We start from the raw sequence: 13,353 nt of genomic DNA, 5'->3' as shown, positions 1-13,353 counted from the left end.
TATATATACATGCAACAGTAAAAATGAAACAACGAGTTCAATTATATTATTACATGCATATTTTATAGTGTGGAAGCAATACAAACCACTGTAATCACAACATGTACTTTACATATTCCGTTAAATGCATACGGTACTTTTCGTGTTCCGCTAAATGCAGAAGGTACTTTTCATGTTCCGTTCAATAGGCCTATTATCATTTTTTTGCATTTCCATGTAGCCCAACTTCCTAGAAACTGTTGCAAGCATGATCATTAGACTTGATGTACGTATTCACCCCTATCGGCAATAAAAAGTAAATTGTGCTTTCTTGCTAAAGTGGCTATGTTGTTGACTTTTTTAATTAATAGAAAACAGTTAACACCATTGTGTCATGCAGTATTTCACTCGTGTCTTTTTTGTACTTTAATGATACCAGTTTTGTCCTTGAAGGTACAGATCATTTTGTGACCGTTCAAAGCTCAGTCTGCTAGACCGATGATTTTCATCAGAATGACAGTATCCATATTGGGGGTGGGGGTGTGCTTTAAAAATGGTTACTTTGGTGTTTCAACGGCACATCAGCACAAGATAGGGTAGGTGATTTAGTGGCGAGGCAATTGGGTTAAAGTGCCTTACGGAATGATACACAACGGTAGCTGATCCGATCCTATGCTTCGAACCACACTAAGCACTGAACAATCGTAAAACCGAACTTAACGGCAAACAGCCTTGTACCACTCGTACATACAATTTAAGGGTGCTTGCGTGTGTGCGTGTGCGCGCGTTTGTGTTTGTATTTTTCGGTGCAACATTATCAAACTGGAAAATTTCATTCTAAACTAAAGCCAAGATTGTGTACTTGATTTTTTTTTTAAATTCCAAAGAGAGCTATGACGATGCTGATTTTAGTGCACATCTAAAGCAAACATGCAAATTACAATTCTGATCATTTATTTTTGTAGACATTCATAAAATGCCATTTCCACTAAATTTGCAATAAAGGGATTGAAACACCGCAGTCGCTGAAAATTCCGCTGGTGGTGTCAACAGTTTACTTTGTACCACGTTTTCGCTATAAGAAACTAAGTACTCTCTTTTTTACATCAATCGGTCCGTTCGTGGTTTCCCAGTGCATTAGTGACATTTTCTTTGCTGCTGTATAACTTTAAAGACATATGAAATCAATTAATTCAGATTTGTAAACATTTTAAAACACAATGAGAGGATGTGTTAGACACCACATTCGGTGTGGAATCTTGAAGGTCAAGAAGAAAGTTTATTCTATTCAGCTAGGGGACGTCCATTAATTATGTCAACAATTTTTATGCAGTTTTTTACCCGCCCCGTCCCTCCATGTCAACAACTGTCAAACTTTCAGTGACCCCCCCAATAAAATTTTACCCCCCTCCCCCGCCCACAAACTAACAATATTTTATACGGCTGGCTTTTATGCTAAAAATAGAATTATGGAAATTAAAAGGTCTACAAATAAATTTTAATACATTTTTTTTTACTTGTTTAACAGATTTCAAATTGACTATAACACTTTGAATTCATGAAAAATTCGAGAGTTTATATTTTAGCTTCTATCATCTACCCATGGGGAAGCCAAATGTTCCTCAATTGTTATAATGGGCATAGTGGCTAATTCATTAATTTCTTCTGGAACCGATACACCCGACAAGTCAACATCATCGTCATCTAACCATTCTGCGCTTAACATCTCTCCATGAGCAATAATTGCCATCAGCTCTCTCTGTCTTTTGGCAGCCACTCGTATTGGCCAAATTCTTTGCGGTTGAGGAGCATGTGGTAATTGCCAAGGCCCAATACCCTTGGCAAGAGCTCAACCGGTTTAGGATTAAACTGGTGGGCTGTTGACGGGCGGGCGAGTGTGTGCCATACCAACGCATCGACTAATTTCCTGTTTTTGATTTATCACATTCATTGTAAAAAATAACATTGTTGACGTCAATTTATCTTGAACTCCGCCCTCCCCTATGTCAACAATTGTCAAACTTCTTCAAACCCCCTCCCCCATTTTGTTGACATAATTAATGGACGACCCCCTATTCTTTCTGTTCCTCAAATTTTCTTTTCTCTGTATATCCTTTGCACCACATAACCTATATTGCCTGAATTTAGGCGTCATTACTGTAGGGTCTGCTGCTTAATCTTCCAAACACACACACACACACACACACACACACACACACACACGCACGCACGCACGCACGCACACACACACGCTCGCGCGCGCACACTCACACATATTTTGCATGACTCTTTAAGCAGTGTGTGTTGCGTTACATCTGTAAGCAATGTGTCTTTCTTTGCTCTTTAAGCATTGCATATTGCATTTCTTTACCAATTATACCTCTTTGTGACGCACTACATGTAATGCATTTGCCAAAAAAAGAAATAAAAAAGAAATAATAATAATAATAATAATAAATAGAAATAATATTTGATTGTATATTGTTAAATTCATATAAACTTATATTTTTGGTAACAAAGAATTCGTTACATATTCATGAAAACAAGTTAACAGAGAGCTCTCTCCCGAGTAAAACATTTTTCTTCAGTGTGAAATTGTTTAGATGTTTTACTGTTCCAACAGTTACCTCACGAGACATTTTAATCCATCATGACGTGATGTATCAACTCGAATGTTGAAGATACAATTATCAGCCCACAATTGTTTAAAATACCGGTAGACTTGAAGAGATCGTAAAGAACATACGGGATGACAAAAAAGTATCGAAAACAACGATGAAAATGATATCAACGGGCTGTACTCATCGATCGCCTCAATATTAACGATTCAGTTACAAAATGTTTTGTTTTCAATAATAATCACACTTGTAATAAAAGTAATAAATAATTCAGAAGAAAATTCCAAAAGGCAGTCAGAAAGTATCACCTAGCAAGATAAATATACAACATAAACCGAACACATACAAAAAGAACAAATCTTATGAATCCAAGTAAAATATACCATAAAAGCAACGAAAAACAAAACAAAACAGGGAATAGTGAAAATAGTTTAATGCAATAAAAATTGCGAAAAAATGAAAAGTAGAAAACCAAATGATTATTGGAAAGTGCTAAATAACATAGGAAAGAGGGCGGAGAAACACAGAGTTAACCTCGAGGAATTTCATGAATTGTTTAATAATAAGAATATCAACAACGAAATTTAAAAAAGAACTATTCAGAAGACGGCATAAATATTACAATGGATGACAACGATGAATTCGTAATAATACAATTACTGAGTCAGATGTAATGTATCTATTGTATTAAATTTTCATGAAAGTATATTGTAATGCAAGTCATAAAAACAACAAAACACCGTTGAGTGACAATGTATTAAACAAATATATAAAATGGACCTCTGCCATTCTCATGTCCTTAGACGTGTCTTTTTAATATAATATTTGACACTGGTCTGATTCTTATGACTGGCTTGAAGAAATAATCAAACCAATGTATAAGGGGAAAGGGGACCCAAGCGCACCTGATAAGTATAGACCTATCACGATTTTGAGCTGCTTTAGTGAATTTTTTCGATCTGTTCTTGAAAAAAGACTTAAGAAGTTTCTAGATTCTCGCGATGTTCCTAAAGAGAACCAAGTCTGATCCAGGTCAGGTTACTGAGCAACGACCATATATTTTGTCTTCACGCTCTTACTGAAATTTGAAAAGCTTGCAAGATGAAATTATTTTGTGCTTTTATTAATGTTAGTAGCACTTTCGACAATGTCTGGAGGATAGGGCTGTGGACGAAGCTATTAGACAATAATGTCACTAGGAAATTTTATAGAATTTTATATATATATATATATATATATATATATATATATATATATATATATATATATATATATATATATATATATATATATATATATATATATATATATATATATATATATATATGTGTGATTGTGTGTGTGTGTGTATGTGATAAAATCAAATCTTGTGTCAATTATGCAGGAGAGCAATCCGCATTCTTTCAGTATAGTAAGGGCGTGAGGCAAGGGGAAAATCTTACGCCAATTCTATTTATCATGTATCTAAATGACTTAGAGAAGAATATATGTTAGAAAATGAGAGCACTAGTGTACAGTTCTTTTTTTTCTGATGACTATATGTCTTTCTTTCTTCTAATTTTTATACAACTGTACGCCGATTTTTGGCACTGATGAAAAATCTTTCTAACATAATTTAAATATGTTTTATGAATACTAAAAGCTATGGAAATTGAGTATTAATTTTACAAAAACAAAGATCTTGATTTTTGGTACGCGAAAAATATAGATTTACAATTGTCGATGAGCTAATAGAAATAAGTGCTAAATTTAAATACTTCGGTGCTATTTTGTCTAAAAATCGAAGGTTTGTTAAGCTTGTTAAATACAACGTTGATCAAGTTAGAAAGGCCATGCATATACTTTACTTAACAATAAGATACTTCATTCTTCCCAAAGACCTGCAGTTGCATCTTTTCGATCATACTATATTACCCATTTTACTATACCGGTGTGAAGATTGGGTATTTGAAAGTATCATAATTATTGAAAATTTGCATACCTAATTTTTTTAGAATCATAATAAAGCTGAGGAAAATACACCTACTTATATGTTTTATTCAGAACCAGGAAGGAACCCTATTGATATAATTATCAGATCACGAATGATACGATTTGGGACATCCGTTATCAGTTATCAATATTAAATTTACTAACCTGCCTAGAGTCCTTTATCAAACACTTTTTAAGAGGTTAGTGCTTTTGCTAATAAATTTATGAATATCAGAAAGAACACTCTGATAACTGTTGGGATACCTGAATGTATTAATAATCCTAAAGGAATAAAAATCATGATAACAGAAACTTTAAAAGACCTTTATATACAGGAATGGCAATCGCCAGTAACCTTTTCATCCATGGGGAAATGTTACCGTTGTTTAAAAGAAAACCTGAATGTGGAAAACTACTTATTACTGTTACCAAGGAATCGGTATTTGCCATCTATTAAGTTTAGGACTTCATTTTGCATTCTCCCCCGTTGAAATCGGTCGTTGGGACAAGACACCATTGGAGGAAAGAAATTGTGAACATTGTGATAAAAATGATATCGGAGATGAATAACTTCATTTGTTTATTTCTTCCAAATTTCACCCCCCCAAAAAGGTATGTTTTTTAAAATCTTTCAATTACCGCAAAACATCCTTTGGAAAGTTACAAACCTTATTAGCAACCAAAAATCGCAAAATTCTCCAAAATCTTGCCAAATTTGTAACTGTAATACTGAAAACAATATCGTAAAGTTAACGATGTATTTGGAAGCCTAATTTTTCCATACTTTACAACGATATAATTGTTTCTCTCGTACATCTTTTGTAAACTCCATGAGAGACCTTGTGCTCTACGAAAACAACGTATCATTTATGTACCCAAATAATGTCACAAACAACCGAATGTTTTGTCTTGTTATGATTGTAAACGTTGACTTATGGTGTGATATATATCTCCATATGTTAGTGATGTCACCTTTCAATATTGTAGCAGTTGTAGTGTTCTCATATGACACCTATGTGTGGCCTGATATTTATTTTTATTACTATAAGTTTTGTTCTGTTCTGTTCTGATTCAGATAATAATAGCATTGAATCCATTCATTTTACTACCTAATTCACTTGATACAATTATTTAAACCATGTATAGTACAACCTAATTCACTTGACATAATTATTTAATCCATTGATAGTACAACCTAATTCACTTGACATAATTATTTCATCCATTCATAGTACAACCTAATTCACTTGACATAATTATTTAATACAACAATTTGATAAAAAGTGGAGGAGTACAAAAGGTGTTACGATACAATAAAAAACGGAGGACCCAAGAAATATCAAAAATATTGCTGCACAGAAAAATGCGATTATCAAAAAAGAAAGGTATATAATTTTATTTAGCATGACAAATATTTACATATATTTACAATCTACGCTTAACACCTGGTCAATTTTTATTTAGATAGATAATAAATAAAACATCATAGAGCTTTTAAACGAGTGAAAAGCCATGAACTATGTGAAATTAATAAATAAACCAGCCTGTGTTTAGTAAATCAGATTTTTAAGGTGTATTTTAATCTTTGTTTTAACCATGATCAAAAATCGACATATTTTGTTTATGAACATAAAGGACGGAAAGGAGTAGGGTGTAGTATTAATGATTTAAACATCGACAAGCCATATTTTTTACAAATATGTTTGAAAAAGAAAATAAATAACCAAAAAGAACTGGTTGTAGCCAAAAGATACAGGCGAGTAAAAGTAAATATTTTTCTCGATCACTAATTTATAAACTAAATGTCAAAAGCCTTCGACATAATATATAATCTGTGTATAACCTGTTCAAGTATGTAGTTTTTAATTTCTCGTCAAAATCGCACATAACGAAACCTCAGCCAAGTATAAGCTAAATGCTATACAGTTATCTCTAACACCGTAGTTACCATTGTGTAAGACGCACCAAACTAGGAAATGTGAAGACTCTACCTTCCAGCGCCTTATTATCTGACAGCTCATAGTCAGCGTAGTTCACAGCTAGATCTACAGTATACATCATTAGATACGGTAAACCTTGGTTCAAATGAACTTGATAACCCGCAAAAATTACAACTTAATTGGAATATTGACGCCTATAGATGAACAGCTCTATTTTGCGACATCTGTTTTTAACCGTTCATACAGTATTTTTATTGAGCTTTGATTTATAGAATTAGTACTAGCAACAGCAATAATTTACATAACAAATGTATAAAACAAGTGACGCTCAGACTTGTTATGAACAAATTGTAACTAAAGGTCACCCCTAAGTTTGACTAGAGGCAAGATGGCGGACACGGGATCGCCAAACTTAGTACATAACGGACGTATATGGCACAGAGGAAGTCCGTTGTCCGTGCCAAATACACATTTGATGAATTATTAAAAACAATCGTTTTCTTCAAATGGTAATATGACCAAGTTTGTTCATCACTGACGAACCTTCAGTCACGTGATCTTAAATGATGATATTCACTATCTCTCAATAGTTGTAAATACAATATGGGTCAAGTCTTATCTCGTATTATAAAATAAAATCAATGTTTATTTTGCAAGGCTATGTCAAAGGATTCGCGACACCATATATTCATTTTCACACATTTCTTTTCTAAACGTTGTTGAATTTTGTAAATCGAGAAATTGTTTTGAAAAATTCCATTTCGGAAAAGGTTTCCAACTATGGAGATGCACCATGACTATATATTGTTTCCAACGTTCGAGATGCGCCATATCTAGATATTGTTGTCTTTTAATAAAAGTACTCTTTGTTCTTTTGAACATCGAAAATACTTTAGGTACACAAAGGTTAAGTCTGAGAAACCCGCCGTCATCATATTGTTTTCTTTATATCAATATACGCTTCATCATTTTGAAAGTTTCCTTATTGGCACAGATACAAAGATTTTGATCTACACAAATCACAATCTTCTGATTACATTGCTCCTTTCTTCTCTGGTAAATAGCTTGGTTTCTTATTTCTCTGACCGGTACGCATGCGTTGTTTTCTTTGTCGAAGATGCAGGGAGGTTTCAAAACCCTGTTTTCGGCATCGGCTGTCTTGATAAAAATCATAAAATTCACGGTGAAGATGAATAAAATAAACATCTCTGCCTTTGGGTGGATCGTAAATTTCCTGGGCATGTTGACCTGAAAATAGAAGGTAACATTGAGTTACTATAAACATAATCTACGCAAGTTCCTGTTGAGTGGAATACACTGACTCGGGATGGAATAATATTATGATAAACATAGACGTTCATTTTAATTTAATCAAAGTATGGATATTCTAACGTATTAAAAGGTGCAGATGAATTGCTGTGTAATCGAAGGAATAAGTGATATAAGCAATCAAAGTGATACATCCAGGGGTATAGTGCTGTGGGAATTCGTTCCCTTATGTTGTATACGTTCCTTTTTTGCGCTCGTTGCCACCTCCCACCCCGCATGTGAGTCACGTGCGTTCCCTCATTTCTGTATTGCCTCACTTCTTTACTTATCAGTATACCACTGCAGTATACCACTGGATATAGAACGAAGAAAAAAGAAATTAACATCAAAGGAAATGCAAAAACTTCGACAACGTGTATATTAGAACTGTAAACTATATGAATCTTTGTTATATATGTTGGACACCTGCTGGAGATTTTTCCAGAAACAGAAAAAAAGTCACAAGCAAATTAGAAACACAAGCTGGATGATGACCTAATTTTGTTCCATATGGTGACAATCAGGACCGACAGGAGGGCGGGTGGGTGGGGGGGCAACCGAGGATATATCCCCATAAGGGGGCCCGGGCCGAACAACACTTTTTAATTTTATAAAATAAATTTTTTGTTTCAACAAGAACTAGGAGAGGCCCTGGTGTTTCTTACCCCAGGGCCCGTGATCGCTCTCTACGGCTCTGGTGACAATACAAGCGACATATTTCATGAATGTGGGTGCCTATGTTCCTATTTTACGTTAAGTTTTCACATGAGCCATCCTCGTTTGCTTTTTTATTTAGACTGACATATACAAATGTTGTTCTTCACAAACGATTTCATTATTACAGACTCCATTCATAACCCGAACCCCTCCTCAAAAGAAAGATCTTCCTACATGACATGCATATATACGGATATACACACATGAATACACACATGAATACATACATACATACATACATACATACATACATACATACATACCCCTTCAGACTCGCTTTCTCGCGGACAACACTTCTAGTCGGAGGGCACGTGTTTGAGAGCTAGATCGAAGAAATATATCATTTCTGTTCCAGAAAGTGAGAGAGACTGAACACAGTATTTTGCTTCTGTTATCTTAAATGGGAGTTCAGACAGAAATCGAGATGGGATGGGGTGGAGAATGAATCCTCAACGTGTAGGAAGTTATTTCCGTTTTGGGTATAGAGGTAATAAATCGTACATGAATGGGACTTTACAGAATAACACCCGTGTACCGCGTCATCCAACGTCTCTGCGTGATACAGTGGAGATGAATTAATGCTACTGAACCAAGCGACCGAGGAGCAATTCAAGAAAAAAATACCTATATATTTATAATGTTGTAATGGCATGCAAAGGTGTAGGGTATTGCAGTGTATTAAGTCCTGCGAATACCACAAGTATGGACGTAGCTGACCTCAAATAGAATGAATACATATATGTATCTTTTACATGGACCTAGAAACAATACTTCTAGACAGATGCCTGTAATGGTCAGATAGGAAAGCATAACTTAACCATTTATCTTGAACGGATTTACATGTATGACCTTGTTCCATATTGTTTCAATTGTTTCTAATCTCTTATCACTATGTGAATACAAACGCGTAGAGTACACTTGTTCGAAGTAATAAATTGAAACAACATTGATCGAATGGATGCGTAGCTAATTACCCAGATTTAACTGAAGATATTTACTATTGTTAATAAACAGCATAAATAATGAATACATACAGCTAGGCAACATGTTCGAATGCTTTTTTCCCCCGGTTAACCTCTCTTTCCGTTGGATATGCTCCCTCCTTACCCCCGCCCTCAGAGCAGTGACGTCACTCTGTCTCTCTCTCTCTCTCAGTGTTTTAAAGTACCCTTAGAAAACAAAAAAAATACATCACTAATTTAAGATAACATCTTAATATGCTTCTAAGCAACCGGTACATTGGTTCAAGTGGTGAGAGCGTCAGCTTCGGATGCGGGAGATTGCGGGTTCGAAGCCCAGCCGAATCATAACTGGTCGGCCTCGTGTCAGGATAATGTGACTGCGTGCGACATAATGCTTTATGTCTGCGGCATGATGCCCCAGTGCTATATTAGTATAACGTATCTGTATAATATTGGGTCTTCAATGCACCCTTTCCTTTCAATCCTTTTACAATGTGTATGTTTGTGTGTGTATATGCGTGAGGGAAGACACGATTTTCCAATCCAAATTAAAGGAAGACGAAAATAACCAATCAATGTAGACTTCAAAATTCAAAGATTTTGATTTCAAACGGCCCCTCCATAGTCCAAATTTATCTTCATTATATTAGTATATATATATATATATATATATATATATATATATATATATATATATATATATATATATATATATATATATATATATATATAATTGAAGAACATGTATATAGCTTAAATAATGTATGTAAATAATTTGAGAAAAATGGCTAATTTAACTATTTAGACTATGCTACTACTACTACTACTACTACTACTACTACTACTACTAATAATAATAATAATAAGATAACAATAATAATGATAGCAACAACAATAACAACAACAAAAACGGCTTCATTTAATGAAGGTGACGCAATTACTTTTGTGGAACTTATCTACATTGTGACCCTCTATTACTTATATATTTAAAGGAATGATCGGATTTTTTTGTTCATTAAACTCTCTCTATATCTCGTGCATTTCCTCTGGTTAACGTGAAACCATATTTCCTTGTAAGATACAATGTATTTAGTTTACTGTTTTTTGTGTGTAGATGGTGATAATGAAAGTAAAATAACATTCATTACATTTGTGTCTGATTGCAATATATTAAAAGGTGTATAAAAGACTATACTAAATTATTTACAACATTATGTATACACTATAGTTAGGCAACATCAATGCCGGTTTACTAAAGTTAACTTTTCATCCAGTTTATCAGGTAATAGTGAAACTATTAAGAGTTGCCTTTTTCTCGTTTAAGACTGAATGCCCTCATTGTAAGCAATGGCATGTTCGTGTGCTCGATTTTGTAGATAAATTATTTGTATATATTGCTATTAGACGTATTCCACCTGACGCCATTGCAGTAATCTCGATATGGTTGAATACAACATTTATAACAGTCTCCAACTTCCGACAGATATTTTAATTCCAGTATAATACCCACAACAAAGAATGTATTACTAAACACAGAGTATGTTCATTCATTTGGGAATTGTTGTCAACCATTACTCCCTGAAGTTTTCCTGGGTTATAACCTGTAGTCATGTATATATATATATTGTAGATATTTATATAATTTATAGATATGTAAATAATTTGTTGATATGTATCGTTCGCTTAAGACCTGACAGTTCCGGTGGCCTAGTGGTTAGCGCGTCCGCCTCGGATGCGACAGGTAGTGGGTTCGAACCCTGGCCGAGTCATACCAAAGACGTATAAAAATGGTACTTGCAGCTGCCTTGCGTGGCGCTCAGCATTAGGAAGTTAGTGTTAGGACTGGTCGGCCTGGTGTCAGGATAACGTGACTGTGTGGGACATAATGCTACATGTCTGCGGCATGATGCCCCAGTGCAATATACATTACTATAAACTGCCAACTTGCAGACATTGTAGCGATATGACTGAAATTGTTTTAAAGCTACGTTAAAAATCCAACACACACACACACACACACAGTACCTACAATACCATTTACTAGGTTTACTCTCCATTTCTTTAGCAGCGATCATTAAAACCTTGTTTATTTATCTTCATTTAACCAACGCCTTTAAAAAGATATCTTTAAATCTCATGTGGATTGTTTAAAAACAGACAGGGCCGTGTCGTCTGGATACATACACAGTTGTGTCGTTTGCATACATACACGGTTGTATCGTCTGCATACATACACGGTTGTGTCGTCTGCATTACAGGTTAGTGGAGGAAATGCAGTTATGAAGTAATACATGCTGTTAGATCCTGCAATTATTTCAAAATTTAGGATATAACTTTTAGCGGAACGTATTATGCGATGCTGTGGCCTTGTTTGTTTGTCAGTTAACTTTTCCTTTACCTTTTCCGCACAAACATTTATGTCTTCCATCATCTGCAGTTACCAAAATCTCGTGAATGGCTTGCACTTGGGGTTCGAAATTATCCTATCCATTTCTGAGTTAAAGGTCAAGGTCAGATGACTATAAGGAGAAAAATAGTTTTCGCACGATGATATAAGCTGTACGTCACAACCCAATACCAAATTTTGTGGATGGCTTGTACTTAGGTTAAGTAGGTTATGGAGGAAGCCTGTCTATTTTGTGAATCAAATGTCAAGATCACTGTGACTGCAAGGAGAGGTCAGAGATAGGTCATGGTAAGTCTGAAAAGAAAATAGTTGATTTTGCACAGTACCTTTAGTTCAAAACAGCATACATTGATCATTGGCCAGTAATCTGAAGTGTGTGTGTGTGTGTGTGTGTTTTGGATTTTTTTTTACGTAGCTTTGATAATTTTTCAGTCACATCGCTACTATGTTTGCATTGTGGCAGTTTGTAGTGATGTCTACCACTGGGGCATCATGCCGAATACGTAGCATCATGTCCCACCCAGTCATTTTATACTGGCACCAGGACGACCAGAACTAACACTAACCGCGTAGTGATGAGCGCCAAGCGAGGCAACTACTAGTACCATTTTTATAAGTCTTTGTTATGACTTGGCCGGGGTTCGAACCCTCGACCGGAAGGCGGAAGCTTTAACCACTAGGCCCCTGGAATGGTCAATCTGTAGAGTCAACCATGCCTTCCTAGTGAACTATTAAAAATGTGTTAGGCGTACAATGTACTATTGACACTGTACTCTTGTTATCAAATAAATACAACCAATCACACAACATAAAAGACTCAATAACTCAACATAAAAAACTAACAAAGTCTGCTCTAATTTAAATAAAAAGTAAACCTAAACAAAAACAGAGAAATATGTATTACTGCGCGTTAATAACAGTATCAACGATGTTGATCGCATGATAATGCTGTCATTGATGTTAGTGTCACTACTACTACTACTACAACTTTAAAAGTCCGACCACTAACATGTATAACGGGTCTACATACCTGTAGTTTGCGCTGTAAAGGAACCGTAATCTTAATAACAGCTGTTCAGTGGCACGGTTGCTTTGGCTAGTGCCGCAGTTTGTTTGACGGCGCTATATATGCCATTACTAAAGAGGTTTGTAGTCTTCGAAAAAGAAAGTAATTGACTCATATGAATCCACTATTGCTAAAAATATAATTCTCCAGAAAATCCGCAGAAAAGGAGTACGAATCGTCGGTTTGACTAAATCTCACAGTCTTCAAACCGGGCAATGATCAATTGTTTTTCAGTTCACATGAAAATAATTATGCATCGTTAAGCTCACCACTTTCAGTTTGTAGTTTTCATTGTGCGCGGTTTTAGTCTATTACGCTTATATAAATAAATAAATAAATAAATATATATATATATATATATATATATATATATATATATATATAT

The 13,353-nt window shown here is 34.8% G+C and overlaps 2 protein-coding genes across 4 annotated transcripts; one reads left to right on the top strand and one right to left on the bottom strand.

Annotated features, from left to right (window-relative positions):
* Positions 1–3,911: 3,911 nt before the first annotated feature.
* LOC149794868 (uncharacterized) lies at positions 3,912–5,119 on the top strand (the record flags this gene model as incomplete). The annotated part of the gene is made up of 2 exons (XM_089963725.1): positions 3,912–4,086; positions 4,476–5,119. Coding segments are annotated over 2 exons (282 nt in total), but the record flags the coding sequence as incomplete, so codon positions are not given.
* A 12-nt stretch (positions 5,120–5,131) lies between these two features.
* Positions 5,132–13,142, bottom strand: LOC149794867 (uncharacterized). Of its 3 annotated transcripts, none has more exons than XR_016422212.1 (2): positions 12,933–13,142; positions 5,132–7,756 (listed from the first exon to the last, which is right to left on the bottom strand). XR_016422212.1 is itself a non-coding variant. In XM_089964510.1 (2 exons), exons 1-2 carry the CDS (start codon positions 11,924–11,926, stop codon positions 7,454–7,456), a joined length of 336 nt encoding a protein of 111 aa, XP_089820636.1. In that variant the 5' UTR covers positions 11,927–12,040; the 3' UTR covers positions 5,132–7,453. The 3 variants fall into 3 exon arrangements, 2 of the variants coding, with proteins under 2 accessions (XP_089820636.1, XP_089820637.1); XM_089964510.1 differs by lacking the exon at positions 12,933–13,142 and adding an exon at positions 11,894–12,040; XM_089964511.1 differs by lacking the exon at positions 12,933–13,142 and adding an exon at positions 9,568–9,657.
* Positions 13,143–13,353: the final 211 nt, after the last annotated feature.

The sequence above is a fragment of the Sinohyriopsis cumingii genome, chromosome 7 (genome assembly GCF_028554795.1).
Source record: "Sinohyriopsis cumingii isolate HCF-2022 chromosome 7, ASM2855479v2, whole genome shotgun sequence".
NCBI lineage: Eukaryota > Metazoa > Mollusca > Bivalvia > Unionida > Unionidae > Sinohyriopsis > Sinohyriopsis cumingii.
This window is presented reverse-complemented; position numbering and strand designations above follow the sequence as displayed.

Bases quoted from the DNA above. Each gene is read 5' to 3' on its own strand.
- LOC149794867 (XM_089964510.1), bottom strand. From the start codon at position 11,926: ATGATGGAAGACATAAATGTTTGTGCGGAAAAG. The intron at 7,757-11,893 runs GTAAAGGAAAAG...TTCTATTTTCAG, and splicing joins TAAATGTTTGTGCGGAAAAG to GTCAACATGCCCAGGAAATT.